Genomic DNA, 12,753 nt, shown 5'->3' on the forward strand with positions numbered 1-12,753 from the left:
CCAACATACGAACGGCATTCAGAAACTTGTGTAAAGAATCATTAAGAACTTTGTATACCACATATGTCAGGCCAATCCTGGAGTATGCAGCCCCAGCATGGAGTCCATATCTAGTCAAGGATAAGACTAAACTGGAAAAGGTTCAAAGGTTTGCCACCAGACTAGTACCCGAGCTGAGAGGTATGAGCTACGAGGAGAGACTACGGGAATTAAACCTCACTTCGCTGGAAGACAGAAGAGTTAGGGGGGACATGATCACCACATTCAAGATTCTGAAGGGGATTGATAGGGTAGATAAAGACAGTCTATTTAACACAAGGGGAACACGCACAAGGGGACACAGGTGGAAACTGAGTGCCCAAATGAGCCACAGAGATATTAGAAAGAACTTTTTTAGTGTCAGAGTGGTTGACAAATGGAATGCATTAGGAAGTGATGTGGTGGAGGCTGACTCCATACACAGTTTCAAGTGTAGATATGACAGAGCCCGATAGGCTCATGAATCTGTACACCTGTTGATTGACGGTTGAGAGGCGGGACCAAAGAGCCAGAGCTCAACCCCCGCAAACACAACTAGGTGAGTACAACTAGGTGAGTACACACACACACACACACACACACACACACACACACACACACACACACACACACACACACACACACACACACACACACACACACACACACACACACACACACACAAACACAATCACACACACACACACACTCACACTCTCACACACACATACACACACACACACACACACACACACACACACACACACACACACACACACACACACACACACACACACACACACACACACACACACACACACACACACACACACAGGAGAGAAGGGACTTCGTGACAAATCGACAACATGGGTTCAGGGAGGGTAAATCTTGCCTGACTGGCTTAGTAGGTGACCAGGTGACCAGGTGAAAAAGATTAAGCAAGAAAGAGAGGGCTGGGCGGACTGCATTTTCTTGGATTGTCGGAAAGCCTTTGACACAGTACCGCATAAGAGGCTGGTACATAAGCTGGAGAGACAGGCAGGTGTAGCTGGTAAGGTGCTCCAATGGATAAGTACCTAAGCAATAGGAAGCAGAGAGCTACGGTGAGGGGTGAGACCTCTGATTGGCGTGAAGTCACCAGTGGAGTCTCACAGGGCTCTGTACTCGGTCCTCTCTTGTTTCTGATATATGTAAATGATCTCCCGGAGGGTATAGATTCATTTCTCTCAATGTTTGCGGATGATGCCAAAATTATGAGAAGGATTAAGACAGAAGAGGACTGTTTGAGGCTTCAAGAAGACCTAAACAAACTGAAGGAATGGTCGAACAAGTGGTTGTTAGAGTTCAACCCAACCAAATGTAATGTAATGAAGATAGGTGTAGGGAGCAGGCGGCCAAATACAAGGTATCATCTGGGAGAGGAAATCCTTCAGGAGTCAGAGAAAGAAAAAGACTTGGGAGTTGATATCACGCCAGACTTGTCTCCTGCAGCACATATCAAGAGGATAACATCAGCGGCATATGCCAGGCTGGCCAACATACGAACGGCATTCAGAAATTTGTGTAAAGAATCATTCAGAACTTTGTATACCACATATGTCAGGCCAATTCTGGAGTATGCAGCCCCATCATGGTGTCCATATCTAGTCAAGGATAAGACTAAACTGGAAAAGGTTCAAAGATTTGCCCCCAGACTAGTACCCGAGCTGAGAGATATGAGCTACGAGGAGAGACTGCGGGAATTGAACCTCACTTCGCTGGAAGACAGAAGAGTTAGGGGGGGACATGATCACTACATTCAAGATTCTCAAGGGAATTGATAGGGTAGATAAAGACAGGCTATTTAACACAAGGGGCACACGCACAAGGGGACACAGGTGGAAACTGAGCGTCCAAATGAGCCACAGAGATATTAGAAAGAACTTTTTTAGTGTCAGAGTGGTTGACAAATGGAATGCATTAGGAAGTGATGTGGTGGAGGCTGACTCCATACACAGTTTCAAGTGTAGATATGATAGAGCCCAATAGGCTCAGGAATCTGTACACCTGTTGATTGACGGTTGAGAGACGGGACCAAAGAGCCAGAGCTCAACCCCCGCAAGCACAACTAGGTGAGTACACACACACACACACACACACACACACACAATAATATTCATTTGGTGTTGGATGTAAAGGACTAGACACGCTTTGCATGTTGACCAATCCTCACCCTAGAAAATGAAGGTACGACGATGTTTCGGTCTATCCTGGACCATTCCCAAGTCGATTGTGCTTTATATTTCAAAACTGATATTTATTTTGGATAGTAGATAGCTGATTTTCCACGTTACGTTGCATTGTGAGAAACAAGGTCTAAAAATCTGTCACACAGTAATAATTATTTTGTGATGAATGAAGTTGAGATGGAGATTGACTAGACAAGCTTTACATTTAAAAAATTTATATATTTTGGACATCAGAAAGCTGATTTTCCGCAAGGCGTTTTTGATGCTTTTTTGGTTTTGAAAATAATTGACAGTTTAGACCAAGTTTAGTGAGGTCTTGTTGGTCCTGAGTAAGATCGTAAGTTGCGAGGTTTATGTAGCCATCCTTTGGACGAGGGATCTTTAACTGTCCATCGTTTAGGGCGGTCAATTTTCGGAGGGTCTTAGTTTCTAAATAGGTTTTGTGTTGTTGTTTTAGTTTGAGTAGTTCACTGTTGATGGTGTGCTTGAGTTGGTTGGGGATATTGTACTGGATCCATTTATTTAACTGCTATTCAGACTGCTCTGTAAGGGTTTGGAGGGCTTCCTTCTTCGCGTTAAGTTGATGCTGTATGAGATCTTCTTATCTTGAGGTTATCTTGAGTGTATTTCGGGGCTTTAGTGTCCCCGCGGCCAGGTCCTCGACTAGGCTTCCACCCCCAGGAAGCAGCCCGTGACAGCTGACTAACTCCCAGGTACATATGTACTGCTAGGTAACAGGGGCATAGGGTGAAAGAAACCCATCGTTTCTCGCCGGCGCCCGGGATCGAACCCGGGACCACAGTATCACATGTCTAGCGAACTGTCCTCTCGGCCCCCAACATCTTGCCTACATATATCTGTAAACTCTGTGTTGCAGACTGCTGGGTCATGTGGAGTTATATTGGTGAATACTGGCAGCAGGTATTCATTTATACATGTTGCACTGAATATGACTGCTCATTCTGTATTGATTATTTTCTTGTTTAGGGTTTCTATCCCTCTGAACAGTGCTCTTACATCTTGGTTTAATTGGAAGAGAAGTTCTTCAAAAGTCATCTTCGTTTAGTGATCAGTACACAGATAATAGCGCTCCCCTTTCCCCTTCCACATCTCCTTCCCCTTACCTCCTCTCGTTCGCCTTTCTTTCTCCTGTTCTCCCTTCCCTTCCTTCGAGCCGACATCGGTCATAAACACGTCAAGGGCAGGCAAGGGACACTGTCCAGGCGTCTCAGGCCATATCTAGGGGAAGAGGAGGGTTATGAGCTGTGTACAGATCACTACATTTGTTCGAGGTAAAGAAAAATCAATAAATAATTGTAGACTGTATTACACTTGTTATAAAATTACTCACCGTTTCGAACCTACATGGTTCATTCTCAAGTGATTTTAAAGTACAAAGGATATTGGATTTATACCATTAGGGGGGAGGGTGTCAGGTGTAGACCAAGTAGACCAATACAAATGGGACAAGAATAAGGCATAAAGGGGAGAAAAGTAAGGCGTTAAAGTTTGAAGAAAAAGGCGAAAATAGGGCCCAAAGCACGTCAGGCCCATGATTCACGTGAATTGTTCATAGCATGTTGAGCAATGTCTTCTATGTTGGCATCTTCATGTTCCGGTCTTGTTCTTACTCTCATGGTGGGTAGGTGAATAGTTCCATAATTTGGGTATTCTTGGTAGATTTTTCCGTTTTTATGTGGATTGCTCCAAAAATTTATAATCTTCTTACATCTTGGGTTATGTCTATTATACAAGTATTTTTATGCAATCTATATAAATAAAAATGGAAATGTTCCTTTGTTTATAATCGCTAATCTCCGGAATTTCTTCACTGATTGCTTTGAAATTTTCACACCACATTCCATTCTCATCCGAGCAGGTTTTTATATACATATTATATAGATGTCACGTCTGTGACGGTAAAAAAAAACATGCTTTTTCTGAAAAACAGTGTTTCATGTGAGGGAAATCTTCGAAACCTATTTACCGATTGCGTTGAAATTTTGACACAACGTTGCATTCGAATAGGTGCATCTTTTTATATACCTGTTATATACATGCCTCACCTGTGACAAGAAAAAACATGCTTATTTTGAAAAACAACGCCATCTGTTGGTCGTATGAGCAACACACGCTGTAATCTCTGCAAGTTCTTCACTGATTGTTTTGAAATTTTGACACAACGTTGCATTCGAATAGGCACGTTTTTTCACATGCCTACTATATAGATGCTCCCCCATGTGACAGGTAAAAACATGCATTTTTGAAAAACAGCGCCATCTGTTGCACATAAGATCAACACATGCTATGCTAAATATGTTACAATTCCATTTCAATGTTTCTGATTTCATTGATAAATGGAATTTTCTTAAATTTCGATTTATATTACTTTTGATTCAATTATTTTGTGTAACATTGCGTTGGAATTGAGCTGTGTTGTTAACCATACCGTTCATTTCTTGAGTATAGTTTTTTTTCTATTTTTTCGTTATTTTCATTTCGTTTTTTGAACTTTTTTTCTTATATTTCTGTGATGGGGACATCTGGGGCCAGATTCACGAAGCAGTTATGCAAGTACTTACGAAAGTGTACATCGTTCCTCAATCTTTGATGGCTTTAGTTGCATTTATTAAACAGTTTACAAGCATGAAAACTTGTCAATCAACTGTTGTTATTTTTATAAACAGCCTCCTGGTTATTCGGACCTCATTAACTGTTTAATAATTGTAAACAAAGCTGCCAAAGATTGAGAAGATATGTACAGTTTCGTAAGTGTTTGCCTAACTTCTTTGTGAATCTAGCCCCAGATCATTTGATGTTCCCAATTTTCTGATGGGAACATCAGATCATTTGATCATCAAACTAGGGAGTGGGGAATGGTGGGGAGGACGAGGGCACAGGGGAGTTGGGGATGGTGGGGACGAGGGGAATGGAGAATGGTTGGGATGACAAGGGGGACAGGAAAGTGGCAGATAGTGGGGAGGATGAGGAGACGGGGGAGGAGAGGGAATGGTAGGGAGGACATGGGGATGGGGGGAGGGTGGGGGAATGGTAGGGAGGACGAGGGGACAGGGGAAAGGGTAATGGTGGGGGAGGACGAGGGGACAGGGGAGTTGGGGATGGTGGGGGCGAGGGGAACGGAGAATGGTTTGGAGGAAAAGGGGACAGGAGAATGGCGGATAGTGGGGAGGATGAGGGGACGGGGGATGAGAGGGAATGGTAGGGAATGGTAGGGAGGACGGGGGAGGGGGGGTGGTAGGGAGGACGAGGGGACGGGGAGTAGGAGATTGTGGGGAGGACGAGGGGTTTGTGGAGTAGGGAATGGTTAAGTGGACGAGGGGATGCTGGAGTGGAGTATGAAGGGGAGGAAAAAGGAACGAGGGAGTGAGGAATGGTTGGGAGGACGAAGGAACGGGGGAGGAGGGGGGAATGTTTGGGAAGACTGTGAGACAGGGGAAGGTTACTGTGACTCAGCAACACATATGCGTTGCTGAACCACAGCAACGCGTGGCCGGGTACAGCTAGTAGAAAATAAAGTAATTGTTACATACATAGTGATGGGTGTGCATTCTCGAAGATGTAGAAGCTACAGCAAAATCAGATTATTAACAAAGGAGATAAAATACCACAAATCTATAAAAAAAAATTGTCCTCCCCCCTAAAAAAATGGACATTGGTGATATTAACAAATATTGACATTGGGCAACGTAATTATATGATATAACAATATACATCATAATTCCATATTCATTTTTAATTGTGTTATCTGCCCATTTTTGGGCAAATAGTCAAATAAAATCTATTTTGTAACGTATTGGGATGAAACATTCACGATGCTGTTGCCAAAAAAATCGTGATTTGTGTAACGCTTTCAATTAATTTGTATTATATTCGAATATTTTTTGAGCTCCTTGCCCCTTTATTTTACTTCCCGCTTGCCCTTGCCTCCCTGAAATGTAACAACTCCATTCTTATCCTTCCTTCCGACAAAGGCAATTCGGTGGTTGTCCTTGAGCGTGTGGACTACCTCCAGAGAACAAATGTCTTACTTCCCTGACTTCTAACTTTTTGGATGGCCATAAAACTTCCTTCAACCGCAAACTAAGACAGCTCTCTCGTCCTTACCCTCCTGACTTCGATCTTATTAATCGTTTTCGAGTCATCTGTCCTTCTCTTCCTTATATGTACGGTCAACCTAAGACTCATAAACCTGGTGCTCCTCTTCGCCCTATCATTTCTTCAAGGGGGCTCTGTCGACTACCCTCTTGCCTCCTGGCTAGCTAAAACTTTGATTCCTTACCTTGGCCATTTTCTCCTGCCCACCTTCGTCACTCTCAGGGCACTCATAGAAAGACTGCGCCTGCAGCCCTCCTGTAAGATGCCTAGTCTTGATGTCGACTCTCTGTTCACTACTGTTCCCCTCGATGACGTTCTCTCTTTCCTTAGACAGAAGGCGACTGAGGGCCTTCTTCCTCTCTTGCTTCCCAGTGACGTTTTCCTCGAACTCATCAGACTCTGTGTTGATTCTAACTCATTCTCTTTCAACAGTAAATACTTCTCAAAAATTTTAGGTTCCCCTCTTTCCCCTGTTCATGCTCATCTCTTATCGGAATACTTTGAAACTGTTCTTTTTCCCTCTACTGATACTCGTCCCTCTCTCTGGCTTCGCTATGTTGATGATATTTTTGCTTAATGGCCCCATGACCTTAGTCTTTTCCAGCTTTTCTTCTCCTCTCCTCTCTTAACAATCTGGCACCTTCAATACATTTCAAAGTTGAATGGAAATCTAATTCCCTCCTTCCTTTTCTTGACGTTCACGTTCACAGCTCTGTGCCCGGGTTCATTTTCTCTGTCTACCGCAGACCCATGCATAGCGGCATGTACAATTATTTCTTTTCCTACCATCCTCCTTCTGTTAAGAAAAGTTAACTCCTTCGTCCTTCGTCTCTCTCTCTTCCTCTACGCTCTACACATCTGCGACCCTCAGTTTCTTGATTCTAAAATTTCCTTTATTTATAAATCTTTTTCTCCCCTTGGTTACCCTTTACATTTTATGAACTGTGCCTATTCTCAAGCAAAACGAAATTTCTTTCATCCTAAACTTTCCTGCCTCTACTCTACACAGACGCCATCTTGTAGAATCAGTTCTGATACACACCCTGCCCAACATGAACCTGAGTCCTGGCTTTGTTGCTGTTGACTCTTCCCTTTCACGGCATATACTCAAATGCTCTAAACTTTCTAACATACGTGACCTAACATAAGCCTGCCCTTCATTTTTCTCTTTTCTCTTTCTTTCTCTTTTTCTTTTTTCTCTCACGTTCCCATTATTATACCTATTATTACTCCCTTTATTACACCTTACCAACCGTACCTTTTCCCTTGCTCTTTTCTTCCTCTTAGATTTCCGTCTCCTCATCTCTCTCGCATTACTCATGCCCTTGCCTCCCTCGTCTCATAGAGCCAAAGTAGCAGAAGGAAGATTCACTGCGATATGCCACAACAAGCCACTGGTTACTACTCATTCAAGCCTGGCAAAAATAATTCCTGAGACATTGCAGTAACCATACACAGACTCAGACTTGGTTACAAGTGCTGCTGGGAGGTAATAAACCTAATAGTTAAAGAGTGTCATATCTGTGGAACAGAAGCAGAGGCGCCCCTGTTACACTACTTACTGGAATGTGAAGCTACTGAAACCCTGCGGATCAAACTGAACATTAATCCAACAACAGCAGCTGCATTAGATGCACATTCCACAGCGACTACAATGATTAGAAAAGCCGTAGAGGAATGGAACTCATTAGTGAGCATTCTGCATCTATATCCGCCACCAAGATAATGTTATTAAAACAAGACTAAAACCAGTGCACTAAAACAGAAGAGAAAAAGAAACAGGGAAAAAGGAGGAATCCATACCAACATTTAAAACTTTGACCCAAATATCACAGTAACAAGGTTATCACGAATAACTGAACACATTTACGGGCTCACCATAGCCCGTACTACATGGACATTTCATCTTTATTTGACATCATCTTCTTTATTTGACAATGAAAACACAATATTGCTCTCTTCTCAAGTCATTTTACTAGTCATTATACATTTTACTAACAACTACTGTGAAGCAGGATATCTTAAATCATAATAATATATTCAGGCGTAGCATCGTGTTGCTCATGCCTTAAGCTGAAATGATAAGATAACTAATAGTGGTGTTCAGCGCATCTGTGAAGGTCATTGTTAATTGATGACGACAACGATGTTCCTTCAGTCAATTCTCTAATATCATCAGTTACATACCATTTATGGTTATATTGGTTGAATGGTGATGGCAACAATGTTTCTCTTTAATTGAGCTAGTATTGCCAACATTATATTGCAAAGGTTTATGGTGTACGATGCTTATAAAGGTTATATTGGCTAACTGACGATGGCAGGACTGGAGCTATCGGTCCACCCTAGTAAAGTCAGCTATTGTTTCATAATGGTCTTCTTCTGTTAATAATAATAATAATAATGCAAATAATAATAAAAATAATAATAATAATAATAATAATAATAATAATAATAATAATAATAATAATAATAATAATAATAATAATAATAATAATAATAATAATAATAATAATATTGATTAGGGGAAAAGTACATACATATTAAATTGGATACAAATGACAATCCCCATACCCCTCAGCCAGGGAAAATGATCGAGGGACATCACCACAGACAGGGACAGGGAAGAATGGTGCATACTATCTGTGAATGGATCAGCCAGACATTAGGGGGATTCAGCAGTGACCTGCAGGAAATGAAAGTGGGATTCAGCAGAGACCTGCAGGAAATGAAAGTGGGATTCAGCAGAGACCTGCAGGAAATGCAAGCATTAATACATAGCCAAAAAAGTGAGTTGGAGGAAGCCAAGGAGAAGATAAAGAGACTGAGGGAAAAATCAGAATTCAAACCAGTACAGGGTATGCAACCTCCTGGAGACAGGGTACGAAGCTGATGGAGGGCGCCTTCCAGGGGGGACTCTCGTTTGCAGAAATACTGCAAAACATCCAAAGTGCCTAGCCTGCTTTAGAGGCAGAAGCTATGAAAGCAGCTACCTCACAGGAAGGTGCAAAATGTACTGAACAAATGTTGGAAAGGAAAAAAACTTTTATAATTGTAGGAGTACAGGAACCAGAAGGATCCAGTCAGGAGGAGGGAGAAGGGGGGACCGAGCAACAATGACAGAGATCTTGAAGAGATTGGATATGAAAGAGGCAAATGGCAACATAGAGAAGGTTTTCAGTTTGGGCATCTACAAGAAGAAAAGGAAACGACTGATAAAGGTAGTTCTAATGAACGAGGTAATAAAATAAAAAATCCTATCCAGAAAGAGCAGATTTATGAGGTTCGGGGGATGTGATGACGTCTCTCTGCAAAGGGACATGACGAGGGAAGAGAGAAGGAAGGCTGCAGAAGCAAGGAAACGCAAAGAAAGGGTTTAGAATATGGGAGTCACAAGACTCAGATCAGTAGCTCCAGGAACCTCAGAGGGGAGTGGGAATCCCCCCTCCCCCCACCAACAAGCCAGTAACCCCAGGGTGGATTATAACAGAAGCCTCTCATCATCCATCTCCATAGCCATCCCTCAACAATCACCTGCACCTCCCCAGACAGTGAAGTTCCTCTTCAGACCATGCCCCCTCCCTGGTCTCTGACCCCAGGCCCACCACATTCTCCCCCATGCCTGTCTTCTTCCCCAACCCCTTCCACAGGTCCTCCCTGTTCCTGCCCCTATTGACCTTCCCTGTTTCTCCAGCCCATGCCCTTCCCAGTTCCGCCACCCCAAGCTCTCCTTCCTACCCCAACCCCCCTTCCTCCTTGACCCCACCCTTTCCCAGGCTCCCTTTCCCTCCCCAACCCCCAGCCTCCCGGTCAACCCAACCCAGTCTCCCCTGCAAACCACAACCCGTGATCTCCCACCACATGCCCCCTCCTGCTTCCTCATCCCATCCCCTAATTAACCCCCAACCTCCGACCCCTTCAGCCACACCACCTAATACCCTTCTGGCCTCCCAGGTCCTCCTTGCTAGGCCCTCCCACCCCATGGCACCTCCTGCCCTCCAACTCCAGATGAATCAACAGAAACTGAGAATAGACAGAGGAGAGTCAGCTTCAATGTAATGTACTCGAACATAAATGGGGTTACAAGCAAGACAACTGAACTTAGGGAAAGAGCACAGGAAGTAAACACAAATGTAATTGGACTCACAGAAACAAAACTCTCAGTAATCATAATGAATGCAGTGTTTTCCCAGGACTACAGTGTAATAGGTTAAGAGAAGAAAGAAAGGGGAAGAGGCGGAGTGGCTCTACTGATGAGAAAGGAATTGAGTTTCGAGGAGATGGTTATTCCGGGATGCAAAGGGTTCAGAGACTTCATAACAGGTACTATGACGATGGGAGGATCAAGAGGAGTAGTTGTAGCAGTCATATATAACCCCACCACCAAATGAAAGAAGACCCAGGCAAGAGTATGACAGAAACAACATAGCAGTTAGCACTATAATTGAGAGAGCAACCGCTGCTGCCTGTAGAAATTGCTCCCATCTGCTCATAATTGGGGACTTTAATCACCGAAGGATAGACTAGGAAAACAAAGAACCACATGTAGGTGAGGAAACATGAAGAGCAAAACTATTGGACCTGGCGACTAGAAACTTTTTAAGTCAGCCTGTCAAGGGTCCCAAGAGAATGAGAGGCAATGATGAACCAGCAAGACTCGACCTAGTATTTACTCTGAACGATTCAGACATAAGGGAAATCGTTCTCGAATCTCCCGTGGGAATGAGTGATCACAGTGTGAGAGTTTGAGATTAGTGGAATAAGTGAAATGGTTGAGGAACTGAGCTCGGAAAATTTCTAAGTATTTTATTTATTCTTTAACCTTTATTCGTGTCGTGATATTCAATTAGGTCGCCTGAGGAAGGACTTGCTTAGCTAACACACAAAGTGTAGTAAGCTGCTCATTCCTCACTCTAGGACCATATATGAACAATTGACTAGGCGCGAGCAAACGCTGAGACACCCAATAAAATTGAAATCTCCTCCACTTGGTCGCAGACCTTCGCCATTCGGCGAAATGAATCTTATGAGTTGGTCCTGGGCTCTCACAACAATAATTTATTGTTGTGTGGTGCCGTATATTTGGTCCAAAACTCTGAATCAGTCTCAATTTTTATAGTCGAGTGTGACAGTACACTTACAGGGCAATAATAATGTGTGGGGGTGTAACGAAAAGACAGTGTTCAACATAACAACTTAGTTTATTCAATAAAGTACTAACTACTACAACAAAACAAAAAGAAATGTCAATGACGTTACTCGAAATCCTTCCTGTGAAGGAAGGATTAACCTAACCTAACCTAACCTAACAAGATACAAGAACTAACAGATCTAAAATCACAATTACAACAAATGACACAGTAGGTTCTGAAACACGTCTCCAGTAACCTCCTACTGTTCTACACCCTGTGCAGTCTACACCTGCAGTAGCGGTTGCAATGCAATAAAATCAGTAGCCTTTCAATGACAACAATGACTAATGGGTTCACTGGCAACTCCAGCAACCCTTCCTCATATTAATCCTTATGTTAACACTCCGTCCCCCTGACGATCAACAATCAATAACAATTTGATTTACGTTAATAACACAATAACATTTACGTTAAATTAATAACACAACTGTCACTAGTAACGCGGAAATTACACAACACTCTACCCGTCGAGCATTCAGTGAGAAAATCCCATTAATCCCTGTACTCACAGACAGCTGATTAATCTCTTTACTAGTTACGTTAATTTACGTTAATCGGTTACTAATCACTCAGCGATGGTAAACTCTGATTTACAATGTCCAAAGTGCTAAGAGAACGGTAATCATTCGTGATTACTTTTACGTTAATTAATTACTATCATCAAGGTCAATAATTAATCAATTAAATATGCAACCTTTCACACTGGCTCAGCAATTTACATTAAGGTATGAATTCCGTCTAAGCCTTCCATACTCAGACCTATTCAAGTGCCTAATAACAGTAATTAGGCACCACGTTTACGTTATTCTAAAATGACGTTACTCCTCCTACGAGTCAATCAAGTGCCGGTACTTCCGGGCAGATAAATAACGACGTTAAATTAATGGAACAATGGAGCCTTCGTGTGAGTCGATCGAACACGGATCGAGGTTAATTACTTTGACTTCCTGAAACACGTCAATTACCCGGCCCACTGACCGTTAATTACGACAGACAATACTCTAATTCATATCTGGCTGATGGCTAGGCTCCCTGAGACTACCGTAGCTGCTTTGCAAGAAAGTAAATTAAGCTAAACGTATTCTACGTTACTCAAATTGTCAAAGAACAAATTCTCTTAGAGCAAAGAGCGTTTCCTTGGTTACGTTATATTAATTGCCTCGCAATCCCCTCACTAAATACTGGACTTCGATGTTCTA

At 42.7% G+C, this 12,753-nt stretch overlaps 1 protein-coding gene across 1 annotated transcript in view; it reads left to right on the forward strand.

Annotated features, from left to right (window-relative positions):
• LOC138352863 (uncharacterized) overlaps positions 1-12,753 on the forward strand; it is a 146,620-nt gene that overhangs the window by 119,500 nt on the left and 14,367 nt on the right. The window contains exons 3-4 of the mRNA XM_069305415.1: positions 8,944-9,243; positions 9,421-9,601. Of these exons, the coding sequence (XP_069161516.1) occupies positions 8,944-9,243; positions 9,421-9,601 (481 nt within the window). The remainder of the gene's footprint in view (positions 1-8,943; positions 9,244-9,420; positions 9,602-12,753) is intronic.

Source organism: Procambarus clarkii, chromosome 55, assembly GCF_040958095.1.
Source record: "Procambarus clarkii isolate CNS0578487 chromosome 55, FALCON_Pclarkii_2.0, whole genome shotgun sequence".
Lineage (NCBI taxonomy): Eukaryota > Metazoa > Arthropoda > Malacostraca > Decapoda > Cambaridae > Procambarus > Procambarus clarkii.